A 12,589-nucleotide genomic window follows, 5' to 3' on the forward strand; every position below is an offset into this window, starting at 1 on the left:
CCCCACCAACTTGGGGAGCCGAGGATTCCCACTTGCCGTTGGGTGTGGCACCTCCAAGACGGAGCCCATTTGCCTCCAACATTCGGGCAGAGGCGCTCCCAGCTGGTCTCAAGGTGTCGAATCTGTCGGAGTATGATGGAACGGGAGACCCACAAGAACACTTAGACAAATTTTACGCCAAGATTGATTGGTACGATCTAAGTGACGCCGCTTACTGCAAGGTCTTCCGCACTACGCTGTCAAAACGCGCATTAGCCTGGTTCAACCAACTGCCCGCTGGAACTATTTCTAGCCTCGAGCAATTGGTTCAACGTTTCTTGCACCACTTCTCCATGAACAAAAAGGTCCCAAAAACGGCGGCATATCTATTTACTATCCGTCAGAGGGAAGGCGAGACTCTGAGAGATTTCATGCAAAGGTTCGTAGATGCAGTGCATGAGGTTCCTCATGTTAACCAAGAGTTGTTAGCTAGTATTGTCACCAGACCGCGGGGCAACCTAGTGACACCAGACCGCTCCTGCTCTTTCGAGCGCTCCAGTCGTGAAGTGCCTCTCCTGCACAACACGAGTCATCATCCACTGCGTGCTGGTCGACATCCCTAGTCGCCCGCACGTCGTCCACAAGAGACTCACCCACTCGATCTGTTGACATCCTCGTCAACACACACACAAAGGATTTGTATGCGGTGCCCAATACTCTCTAAGTATCTCGCGACACCAGACCGACCTCCTGCTCCCTTGAGCACTCCAATCGTGAAGTGTTTCTTCTACACAACACGAGATCTCCTCAAGATGGAAGTCTGTGTACTGCGTCTACATTCGCTTCCCAATGTAGTCGGAAGTGTGTGCCTGGCTCTACACTCTCTTCGGAAGTCTGTGTTTCTCTACACTCTCTTCGGAAGTCTGTGCCTGGCTCAACACTCTCTTCCAGACTCTCTCAACTGTGCTCCAAGTCTTGTCAAGTGCGCCTCTCAAATCCCCAATGCTCCTCAAGACAGTGCCTCAATACACCCGAATTGATTTGGAACGAACGAAGTGTGGAGTCTGTGATACGGAAGTGTGGAAACCCGGCGTCACACTTCACACTCTCTCCACCACTCGATGTGTTGCCGTCCTCGGCAGACACACGGATCCGCCTCTGCGGTAGACTACACTTAAACACTTGCGAACACACCATGGGCCACCTGCCCAGTTGTCGGAACCACACCACTCATGGACCGAAAAAGGGTTATCACTCAACCCTGCACCGAAAGGAGTCACTATTCTCAATCCGGTAGACGACCAAGTTTTCCTAACTTGACCGCAAAATACGGGCCACCTGCCCGACTGTCGGCAGAACGCTACTCGCGACCCGAACAGCTTTTGAAAAGGGTTGCCACTCAACCCACCACGGAAATGAGACCGCCTGTCCCAAATCTGGCTAACGACCAAGCTTTCCTAGCTTGACCGCAAAACATAATCTCGTTGCCTCGTCCCGAGCGCTTGACCGCAACTGCAAGGATAGGATCTCTGAATCCCCGTCCGGCAGCACCTCCAAACGTCAGTCTCGCATCGGTCCGAACACAAAACAAGAAGGGGGAGTATCCAACTCCCATCTCGACCGCACTAACAAGGTTGGGGTCTCCCGCTCCCAATCCCTGCTCGGCCAACCACACCATGCCGCTCATGGTGCCAACGGAGCCTGCTGCTCCCGGCATCGATGAAGCCTGCTGCTCCCATCGTGCTCAAACTCGTGCTCCTGAGGAGCACCTAACGCACAGCTTAGTGGGCTGCTCCCACTCAAGCTCCGGACAAGTTGTCTTGCTCACATAACGGATGCCTATGCTCCTTGGTTCTTGAAGCGTGTCGTCTCCCCTAACGCACCCTCATCTACCACAATAGCATTTCATCCCATTACTCTGCTCTGCCACACACGGCTTGCACTGACAACTGCCCATAAAGGGGTCTCAACGCCCACTCCTCGCAACCCCAAGGGTGGCTTGTTCCGCGCACCTCATGTGCAACTGTGCTTCGGCTCATGAATATTCAGCACGTCCTCCTCTGCTGGAAGGATCTTCAGACTATTGAGAATGTGGCCCTTCGTCCACCAATCTCAACTCAAGGTGGTGTTCCGTCCACCAAAACGGCCTTTGGCGAGTAGGCCGCCTCTTGACTTGCGAAATTCCGCACACATGGTTGCTACCTCTACTTCACAAACATGGCTCTCGTAGTCCATCCGACTCATCGGCATGTCCCCCTCTCACTTAGGGAAACCAAGTGAATTCTGAAGTCCGAATATCGATCTGCCGAAAAGAAATTCTGCACCACGGTTGACAGCTCGCTCGCACATCTGCGGCGCTCACTCACCTGCCAACCAACAACAAACGAAGTTGGACCGTAGACGCTTGCTCTCCTAGGACTCTAACCAACACCCTCTTAGAGGTATCCCAACGCCTTCTAAGAGGTAGACGTCCCACAAAATCGTCCCGTCACAACCCGGTCTGATCTTGTCTCAACTGATGGTCTCTACGGATTCCAACTCGTCTCTACCTCAGACGTAGAGCTTTTATACCACTCGTCGACTGGAAGCTGATACCTTTTGTCACAGTATCAGGGCTCATACTCCATTCGTCGACTGGAGGGTCACGTCCTCCAAGTTCGCAATGCACCTCGTCCGGTGAAGGCAACGAGGCTCTGATACCATATGTCACAGGCTTGCCAATCTTCAGTGCAGCGGAATATCATTTCTCATATAATTTTGGCCTGTGATGCCACAAAGGTGCCAACCCACCTTCGTCCGGCCTTTGCACACATCAGAGTTCGCGACAGTCCGGGTGCTCGCTGAGGCTCTCTACATCCGTGCCCTTTGCGTCTCGCACATCATCTCGGAACCTGTCGACACATTGCCCAATGGCAAGGAGCATTCTCGCTCCGCTTCGGCACTACGGCACTACGCTTGCGCACGCAATGCCCGTCTCTTGTCCAACACACTCGGTACATCCTAGGCGCTCGCCCTCGATGGCCGCCTTCCATGTCTCGCCCGAGTAGGACATCATCATAAGTCCGAGGCCCAATCGATATGTCGATACCTTGCCGTTCTCCCGTACGGCGTGCCCGACATGCCTTCTTGCCTTTCGGCTTAGGCTTACTGTGCGGCATCGTCCCACGACCGCCTATTCTTAGCCAATGGACCCCCATGGACGGCTAGAACTCGATAGCACATTCCATGAGTTGGATCACGAGGTCTTTGAATGCTTGCCTCGATCACCCATTCGCACGAGAGGCGTTGTCCCGGATAACTTGCAGCCCGCGGGGCAACCTAGCACACCACGCGGAGCCTCTCGGCACAATCGGTGCCCAACGTAGGCCATCCTGGCCCTACGCCGCCCGTCAGGTTTCCCAGCCCTTCGGGGACTCTAGCGCTCCGCTCACGAGTTGCCTAGAGCCGGCTCTTGAAGGCCCCCATCATGCCCCCAAGAGATGCTCACTTTGTGTAGAAGTCGTCTCATGCTACTATCGTCGTGCACAGGGAGGACCGGCTGATGCTCATCGTATCATGTCCCCCTTATAATAGGATTAACAAAATAATCTCTTGTTCCAAGAGTAGAACACTCAAAGGGCCGAGGAGTGCACTTTTCTCGCATCTCCAAGTATAAAGCACTCTGCTCCACACATTAGCTTCTACTCGCGCCCAAGGTTGCGCTCCATCGTTGCTGCGTGCTGGCCGACATCCCCTAGTCGCCGGGGGAGGACTCGTCCATTTACGTCTTCGTGCATGTATGATCCTCTTCTCTTTATTTCGACAATTTTGTAATGTCCTTCCCATGCCGGGTCCAATTTTTCCACATATTTTGAAACCTCGACCTTTTTAGCACTAGGTCGCCACAAAATATTCTACCAGAAAGTTCATATTCCGTCCGAGAGTGGGGGGCTGTATGATATACATTAGTAAAAAAATATATAAAATTATAAGGGCAAAAGAGTAATTGGATATATAGGAGGCACACCATAAACACATAAAACCTATCACACCATATAATTTCCAACACCCCTATAAATACCAAAATACTAATTTTTTAATAGGAGGGTTACTATTCGTTGACAAGACCCCTCATTCTGGAGAAGAACACATTTTGCGGAAATTATATTTCACCTGGTGTAAAATTCCGTCGGGGTAAAATTTCGACTTATTCCCTAACAAAAAAACCTCGACCACATCAGTGATATTATGAGGCTGTCTGTAGCCTCCGTTTGTGTATCAATACCAAAAATGCAAATCCAATGAATTAATAATAAAATCACTTAATAATATTAGAAATAGGTTGTAAAAAATAGCATCAAAATGGATTTTATCGCAGTTATGGTCAAAGTGGCGCTAAATTGCATTTAATACCTTATATGTTAGGGTTGGCAAATGCAATACAAACATACGTTTACATTTAATATAGGAATAATTACATTCCTCTCCCATAAAATTTAATGTAATTACATATAAATCTCTTAATATTTTTACATTTAAAATTTACCCTCAATTGATTTATTACTTATTGTAAGCGAAATATCTTTTTCGAACTAAATTACCCTTATAACAGTAAAGATATACCTCCTCACATGCATTAACTCATGAAGATGTATAAGGATAATTTGGTCATAAAATAATTTATTTAATTTATAAAAAATCAGTAATAAATTAATAGTGAGTAAATATAATTTTTTTTATTAATATCAATAATTTCAACGAATTTTGTTTAACGAAAAACTTATTTTTAAATAGAAGCAAATTCTAAAAGTAGTAAATATAATTTTTTAAATCACAACAAATTCAAATATCATTACGTCAAACTTGAGGAAAAAATAGTGTAATTATGGCTTTAATAAAATAGTATAGATCTACATCAAAATAAAAATCTCTATGATATAGTAAGTGTAGTGTCACGTCACATTAAATATTTGTACAGAATAATTTAATATTTTGAAAATGGATTCATAAATAAATAATTCGTTTGAAAGAAAAAAATGAAATAAAGGAAAACTGGTTTATATTGCTACTACTTACCTTATATATTGGCTTAAAATCAATTATAATTATATATACAATTTTTTTTAAAAAAATAATAATTTATTTTTATATTTTTTTAAAATAAAGGAAAAAGTCTCCCCCACACATCTATTTGTGTTGTACGCGACATTTCTTTTTAATGAAATTATAATTATACTTTAGTTAAATCGTTAGCTAATAAAATTATATTTTAATTTTATTTGACTTAGAGCAGCGTGTAACTTAAAATTGTATATATATTTATATATATTACATATATAATATATATATAGAGAGAGAGGCGCCGGGGCTAGGAGAAGGGGTCGCGACAGCGACGGCGGGGGTGGAGATGAGGGCGGGTGGCTGTGACAGGGGGGTTGGTGAGGAGGGGGGAAAACATAAATTTATATATATTATCATAAATATTTAATATTTGATATATATATATATATAAAATAATTTTCTATTCTTAAAAATCGTAAATTTTACAAGGGAGCATGTGTATTGCACTCTGTGTGTGGGGTTTTATTTTATTTTGAAAAATACAAGGAGTAAATTGTTATTTTAAGTTTTATGGGGTTTGGTTCGTACATTATTGGTATGATGAGGGGCAAAATGCATTTCTGACCTTATATATATAGAGAGATAGGTGTTGATCAAAATGTAGAGAAGGCATCTGATATCCAGTTATTTGCATACTTAGTTAGCTAGGCAGCCTCCATTAATAGCATGGCTAACACCAGTAGTACTTCACCAGTCATAACATGCAAAGGTACTGCTCTCTTCATTTATATATCTTTGCATAATTTGCAATTGGATCCTTGTATGATCAAGATCTGATTAGCTTCTTGTTGTTGTTGTTGTGTTATGAATTGTATGTTGTTTGCATTCAGCTGCTGTGATAAGGAAACCTGGGGAGCCACTGCAAGTAGAGGAGATTCAAGTGGATCCTCCAAAGCCCACTGAAGTTAGGATCAAGATGCTTTGTGCCAGTATGTGCCACACTGATATCTTATGCTGCAACGGCTTCCCTGCTGTCAGTATCCATCCATCCTTACCCACAACCCGCCCCCTTTCACTTTCATTATGTATATAAAGTTCATGCTTTTCTTCTATTTGTATCTCTTGTTTGATTTCCTTTTCTATGTTTTCAGCCTTTGTTCCCTCGGATCCCTGGCCATGAAGGAGTAGGGTAAGTGTCTTTTCATAAGGCTTATTGAATTTTGTATTTCACCTAACATATACACGGTCTGGAAATACAGTGTGGTGGAGAGCGTTGGTGACGAGGTGACGCACGTCAAGGTAGGAGATACAGTTATGCCACTCTATTTGGGAGAATGTGGAGAATGCCAAAACTGCAGTTCAGGGAGGACAAACTTGTGCCATAAGTACCCCCTTGATTTCAGTGGCCTAATGGCTGACGGCACATCCAGAATGTCTGTTGGCGGGGAGAAAATCTACCACGTTTTCAGCTGCTCCACCTGGTCCGAATACATTGTCCTAGAGTCATATTATGCTGTCAAAGTAGACCCAAGACTCTCTCTTCCCCATGCTAGTTTCCTTTCTTGTGGTTTCACAACAGGTTTTGGATCAACCTGGAGAGAAGTCAATGTGAAAAAGGGCTCAACTGTTGCTGTAATTGGCCTTGGTGCTGTTGGACTAGGGGTAAGTAAAACAAGATTGCTGTTGAGGTTTATACATGCTTGGATTTAATGATGCTCTGACTGAGGGACATAAATGCAACAACACTAATTCTTGACATGTTTCCCATTGTTTTTCCCCGGGATCGCAACACAGGCCGTAAAGGGAGCTCAAATTCAAGGGGCTGCCAAAATAATCGGGATAGACATAAACGAGTTGAAGCAAGAGAAAGCAAAGGCCTTTGGGATCACAGAATTCATCAATCCTAAGCTCTCAGACAGATCTGTATCAGAGTTGATCAAAGAAGCCACTGGAGGGCTTGGCGTAGACTACTGTATTGAGTGCACGGGCGTGCCGGCCCTCCTCAACGAAGCCATAGAGGGGTCGAAAGTGGTATGAGTCCTCAATCACTAATGATGTTATCAAACTTTCTTCTAGATTAATCGATGTATAATGAGAGTAACTTGTATTACAGGGACTTGGGACAGTAGTGTTGATTGGTGCAGGGCTTGAGAAGAGTGTGGAGCTCAACTACATTCCCCTCTTGTGTGGTAGAACTGTGAGAGGTTCCATCTATGGTGGAGTGAGAGCTCAGTCAGATCTTCCTAAAATTGTTGAGAAATGTGTCAACAAGGTATGTAAGATATATAGTAACTCTTCAATCCAAGTCATCAATGTTCATATATTCATTTTTGCCTGACATGATTTTGACAAGTAGTAATTTGAAATATTGAGCAGGAAATTGATCTTGATCACCTCATCACTCATGAGGTTTCACTTGCTGAAATTAACAAGGCGTTTGAGTACATGAAGCACCCAGACTGTGTCAAGGTTGTCATCAAGTTCTAAGACAAATCCAGCAAATTGCTTTTTCTTTTTCCTCTTCGTTTTATTACATATATATGTGTTGTGTGAGATTTGAGGCTGTCTGGCCTCAGTTTGTGTATTATCATGTCTACAAATAAAGACCACTTGATATGGTTAATCAAATACAGATGAATTGCAAATACAGATATTATTTTGATAATCATTTATATATGGTTAAATTGAATTTACATTCCAACATCTTAGGACAGGGTTGACAAATTATATCTCATATCTCAATAATTCTTACCAATTAGAGAACTTCGGTCGACGGAGTTTTATAATTCACCAGAAATTATTGACGTGAGTTAAGTTAGAATTTTTGCTGATGAACATCCAATCGAGGTCCCTTAGCAACGTAATTAATGACTAAATTGCATTTGACCACTGCAATTACAAAGGATTGGCAATAAGTTCTTTCAAAATTGCATTTGACCACTGCAATTACACAGGTGTTCCAGAAATGTCTGCAATCGACTAAATAGTTCTACGAACGAATGGGTCATATCGACTTGGAAAATGGAAAAATTTGTACAAGTTATACCTTTCGTCACCACTTTGTGGAAAATCGTTAGGTATGAATATGTTATATACATGTGACTCGATTGGTGAAATAGTATCTTTCCCCCCAAAAACATATTTTTTTTTACCGACGCACAAAGAAAATATTTTGTTGCGAATAAAGAAGATATTGAGGAATTGTCCATACGTAAAATCATAATTATTGATAGAGGCCTTTTCCACATAAAAGGGGAATCTTGTGTTACAATAGAAGCGGAAGGGATATGGATTATTCAAGAATCGAAGTCGATTAAATACAAATAATTAAATTTTGTGCAAATTTCGAGCTGCTATTTTCTTTTCTTGTTTCCTTTTTTCAATCATCATTTTATAGTTTGATCGAGTCAAAATTTGGGAGGGTGGATCTATGATCGCAATTCCAACAAGCTGCTCTCGATCTCGTCCAATTTGAGAATCAGAAAACATGTCAAACTAGTCGGGTTGGTCCCCAACGAAGACGCTTCGACGCTCAAATCAGAAGATAGGTTGAAAAGATGTAATTACGAGTTTTAAGGTTGCATAAGAATGTCAAGATTACCTTCTTTCAGTCAGAGTTCCCTATATTTCTATAACCAAAACTTGCTATAATGAGCTGTCACGCCATGTGCATCCGATCTTTTAATCGGAAGGTGATAGGAACGCATTTTGTGCTTATTTCATGTAATATTTTGATCTATTTTGTGACCAAATGCTTCTAATTAAATATTATTTTGCAGCATTAGGACAAAAGAAATGAAAAATAAAGAAAAGCACCAAAATGAAAATTCAAATAAGACTCAAACTCAATTTTTTGCAAGAGTTTGGAGCTGCTTGGACTACCTCTGATGAAGGAAGAGTTTAACTAGGATTATAATTTTATCTCTATAAGTCTTTTAGTTCAACTAGGAATGTACTTCTAATCCTAGTAGAACTAGGTATCTAGCTATTATAAAAAGGTGATGTAATTCACTTTAAGAGACAACTTTTGAACTTTTCTATTTCTCTACATTTTTATAATATTTTCTTACTTTGCTTTTCATGCGTTCTTCCATTAGCATGTCTAGCTAGTTCTCTTATTCCGGTTGAAAATTTGGTGATTGCTTAAATCCAACGAGTTGTAAGATCTAATTTATACTTTCTACTTTTATTCATGTTGATATTTGTGTTGTTCTCTATACTTTTATTACAAATAATCTGATTTATTGTCAAAAATATTTGCCTAGCCAATTGAACTTACAAATCCGTAATTGTTTGTTTAGTTCAATAACTAGTGGTATCATAGTATAATTGATTATGTACAAGTTTTCAATTATTTTGTGGGGAATGCACAATCTAACTTAAATAAATCCTCGTAGGAATTTATTGGTTAGAATTGGGCCTTTCTAGTTTTTAATGTTGTCGGTAAATTAAATCTTGAGGACGTTCCCAAGGTTGTTTACTGATTAGGGATTTAGTCAACGGACATTCCTTGACTATCCACAAGGTAAGGAAAGGTGAGGTCGTTAGGTTATACCAATGACCATTATCAATTTATCAATCATGAATAATTGTTATCTTTGCATCTATGATCGACCGTGGAATTAAGCATGATCTTGTCTTTAACTGGAATACTTTTATCATATATTTATCTCTTCTTATTTTAGTTTTTTATTTTTATTCTTCACAATCATAAATTCCCCCCAATTATTTTTATTTTTATTTTTTTGAAGAAATTAATTTAAAACCAATCTTTGTGGATTCGACCCTACTCACACTTCTACAAAAGTGTTCGTAGAAATTATTTTTGGTGGATTCGACACCCATCAGACGGTCTGTCGATGATTAAGCGTCTGGATCGTGCTTAGGATCAGAATCCGCAATCTCTTCTGTAAATCACGCTCATGGATTTGTCTCTCGCCATATCTGCTGATAAGTTGACTTAGAGGGGTGAAATTCTGCTTTTACCCTTAACGAGGGGTATATTGGTCTTTTAATATTTTCTCCCTCATCATAGTTATTCGTACATTGTTTCACTTAGTAAATGATTTGTAGGTATGATGCCAACTCGATTTTTTTGTAAGTATAAGCTAACGACAGTGTATAAAAAACAAGAAATAGGGGCAAAATTTATTAATATTCTAATGTGAGAACAATATTCAGAACAAGGCTTATATACAAAATAATGCGAAGTTCTTCACATTCCGACTTTATAAAAAGAAGACCAAATATATCGTTCACAATCCAGGCAACAACTTCACAAAAAGTGCCAACCCTTTAATTTGTATATAATTGTAGTGTCGACTCCTAATATACAAGGCATAAAATACACTTTAGTTATCGCTTACGTACTGGGGCTAATTGGATGCTTAATCGGTAAAATCCCAATTTAAAAAAATCCTAACTTAATCCATGTTAGCAACTTATGCATGATAAGAATGGTTTAATTAATTACATTTGAGGCCCATCAAATTGTTGACTTCTAGAATAAGTACATTTGTTTTAATATTTGTGTGATATGTCTGTCGATCCTTAACAATAATGTGATATATAGAATATTTGTGTATTTATTCAGAGCAAAGTCCAGTTTGTGGCCTTCGTAAGTTGCGGACCAAACATGTCTGTAATAGAAAGTCGTTAATTATTAAATTCCAGAGATAAAGTTTTATTAATGAATAATACAAGAATTATTATTAGATATTGGGCATTATTTATATGCATGCAATATATTTGTAAATATAAAATTATAATCCAATAATTGGTCTGCGAGATTCTCATTATGAAATAGGATTAAAACATTATTAGAAGGTAGCACGATATCTACATTTGATGTATGTGCTTAATTTTTAAAATTTTAATAGAGAATAACAAATTAATTGAAATAGAGATGGTTGACTTTGCTAAGAGAGAGAAAACACATTTTCAAAAATTCACACACAAACCCTTCCCTCTCTTCATCCTAAACATCTATATGCTTTAGATTAGGCAAAAATTATAGAACCTCCTATCCAGATTATCTTTGGTCTAAGAAAATCGTGATTCGACCCTCTTCCCACTGTAGTATAACACTAAATACTATAATTAAATAAATAATTTTTTTTAATCATGAATTGAATGTTAGAATATGCCCCATTTTAAGTTTATATGATATTTATTTTATTAAATTTATTTGTTATTTGGTAAAAAAATAATTTTATATGCACTAAAGATAAAATATTATTGGCTTATGAGGAGTTGTGATTGAAGCTTTAAGTACTTTGACAGAAAGCAGCCTCAAGTCTTAAACTTATGTTTTATTTATAAAGGAGTCTGCTCCTCTCTCTACAGTCTACCCTAAGATGAACACTCAAAGGAGAGAAAAGATAACAGCACATTCCAAAGATGAACATAAAATGTCAATCATGATAAAATGTATGTCTTCTTCCTCTTTTATCTAAAAATTTGTCGTGTCATGTTGTTCTTGTGTGTATATAATAAATAATATTTTATATTTTAAAATATATTATAAATAAGAAAAATTCTATATAAACCCATCATATTTCTAAAAAGAAAAAGAAAGAAAGGAAAAAAAGAAATCAACTTAGAGGTATTATTGGCATAATAATAAAATCGATGTTGCGGTGTCATAACCACCGTTTGTGAGATAAAAAGGCCTCTTCTTTTTATACAGTATAGATTACGTAAAAATCACCGAGTTTTAAAATTCGAATATTTGTGTATTAACTTACACCAAAGCCCATTGGTATTGTACAAAATCTGGATTAATAATTATAACCAAAATTTTATATAAAGAAACTATTTTCCATATCATACCCGGAATCAAAACAAAAAGAGCTATTAGGGGAATGAAAAAAGTCCACATCTTGTGGGTCAAATACTTTCTGGGCCCATAAATTTGGACCATTTCCTTAAGACCCTGTTTACATTCGTTGATTGGGCCAGATATTCAGATAATTTTGTGTTTACTTTCCTTTGAAAGCCCTTGATGGGAAATATGGGCCTTAAGACTTTATGTAAAATTTTATTATAAATATTTGGCCCAAAGGATGAGAATAAAATTCCGAAGATGGCCCACCAACCAGTATTACACAATGCACTGCCAATCTCATAAAGTAAATGAGTCCTTAGGAGATGCACGTGTTTTTCCGACCCAATTGGCCCAATAACTAAGAATGCTGACCACAATGACACAGTTTTTGATGGATTTAGACTTACTGCATAGAGAGAGAGAGTGTGTGTGCACGAGGCAATCATAAAGATAAAACAATGGAGCACGCGAGTAACGCGAGCTACATTAAAACAATTCTAAGCTTCTTATTTTCTCAGTAGCCCCACATCCTACTTATCAACCATTTGTACTCTTATTAGCAACACCCCACCCCCCAGGAAAAAAGGGTCATCTGCATTATTGTCTGATAATCGTAGATGGTAGGTGTTGCACCTTAAATATGAGTGCTATTAAATTAAAAATAGATAAACAAAATAAAGCCCATATATACAATTACTACAAGAGATAATTTAATAAATAAATAAATTATTCTTTTGGCAGAAA

The 12,589-nt window shown here is 39.4% G+C and overlaps 1 protein-coding gene across 1 annotated transcript; it reads left to right on the forward strand.

The window, feature by feature from the left end:
* LOC105164764 (alcohol dehydrogenase-like 1) lies at positions 5,650–7,666 on the forward strand. Its single transcript, XM_011083518.2, has 7 exons — positions 5,650–5,788; positions 5,910–6,052; positions 6,171–6,208; positions 6,279–6,681; positions 6,814–7,050; positions 7,133–7,291; positions 7,396–7,666. Exons 1-7 carry the CDS (start codon positions 5,746–5,748, stop codon positions 7,504–7,506), a joined length of 1,134 nt encoding a protein of 377 aa, XP_011081820.1. The 5' UTR covers positions 5,650–5,745; the 3' UTR covers positions 7,507–7,666.

Source organism: Sesamum indicum, linkage group LG6 (genome assembly GCF_000512975.1).
Source record: "Sesamum indicum cultivar Zhongzhi No. 13 linkage group LG6, S_indicum_v1.0, whole genome shotgun sequence".
NCBI lineage: Eukaryota > Viridiplantae > Streptophyta > Magnoliopsida > Lamiales > Pedaliaceae > Sesamum > Sesamum indicum.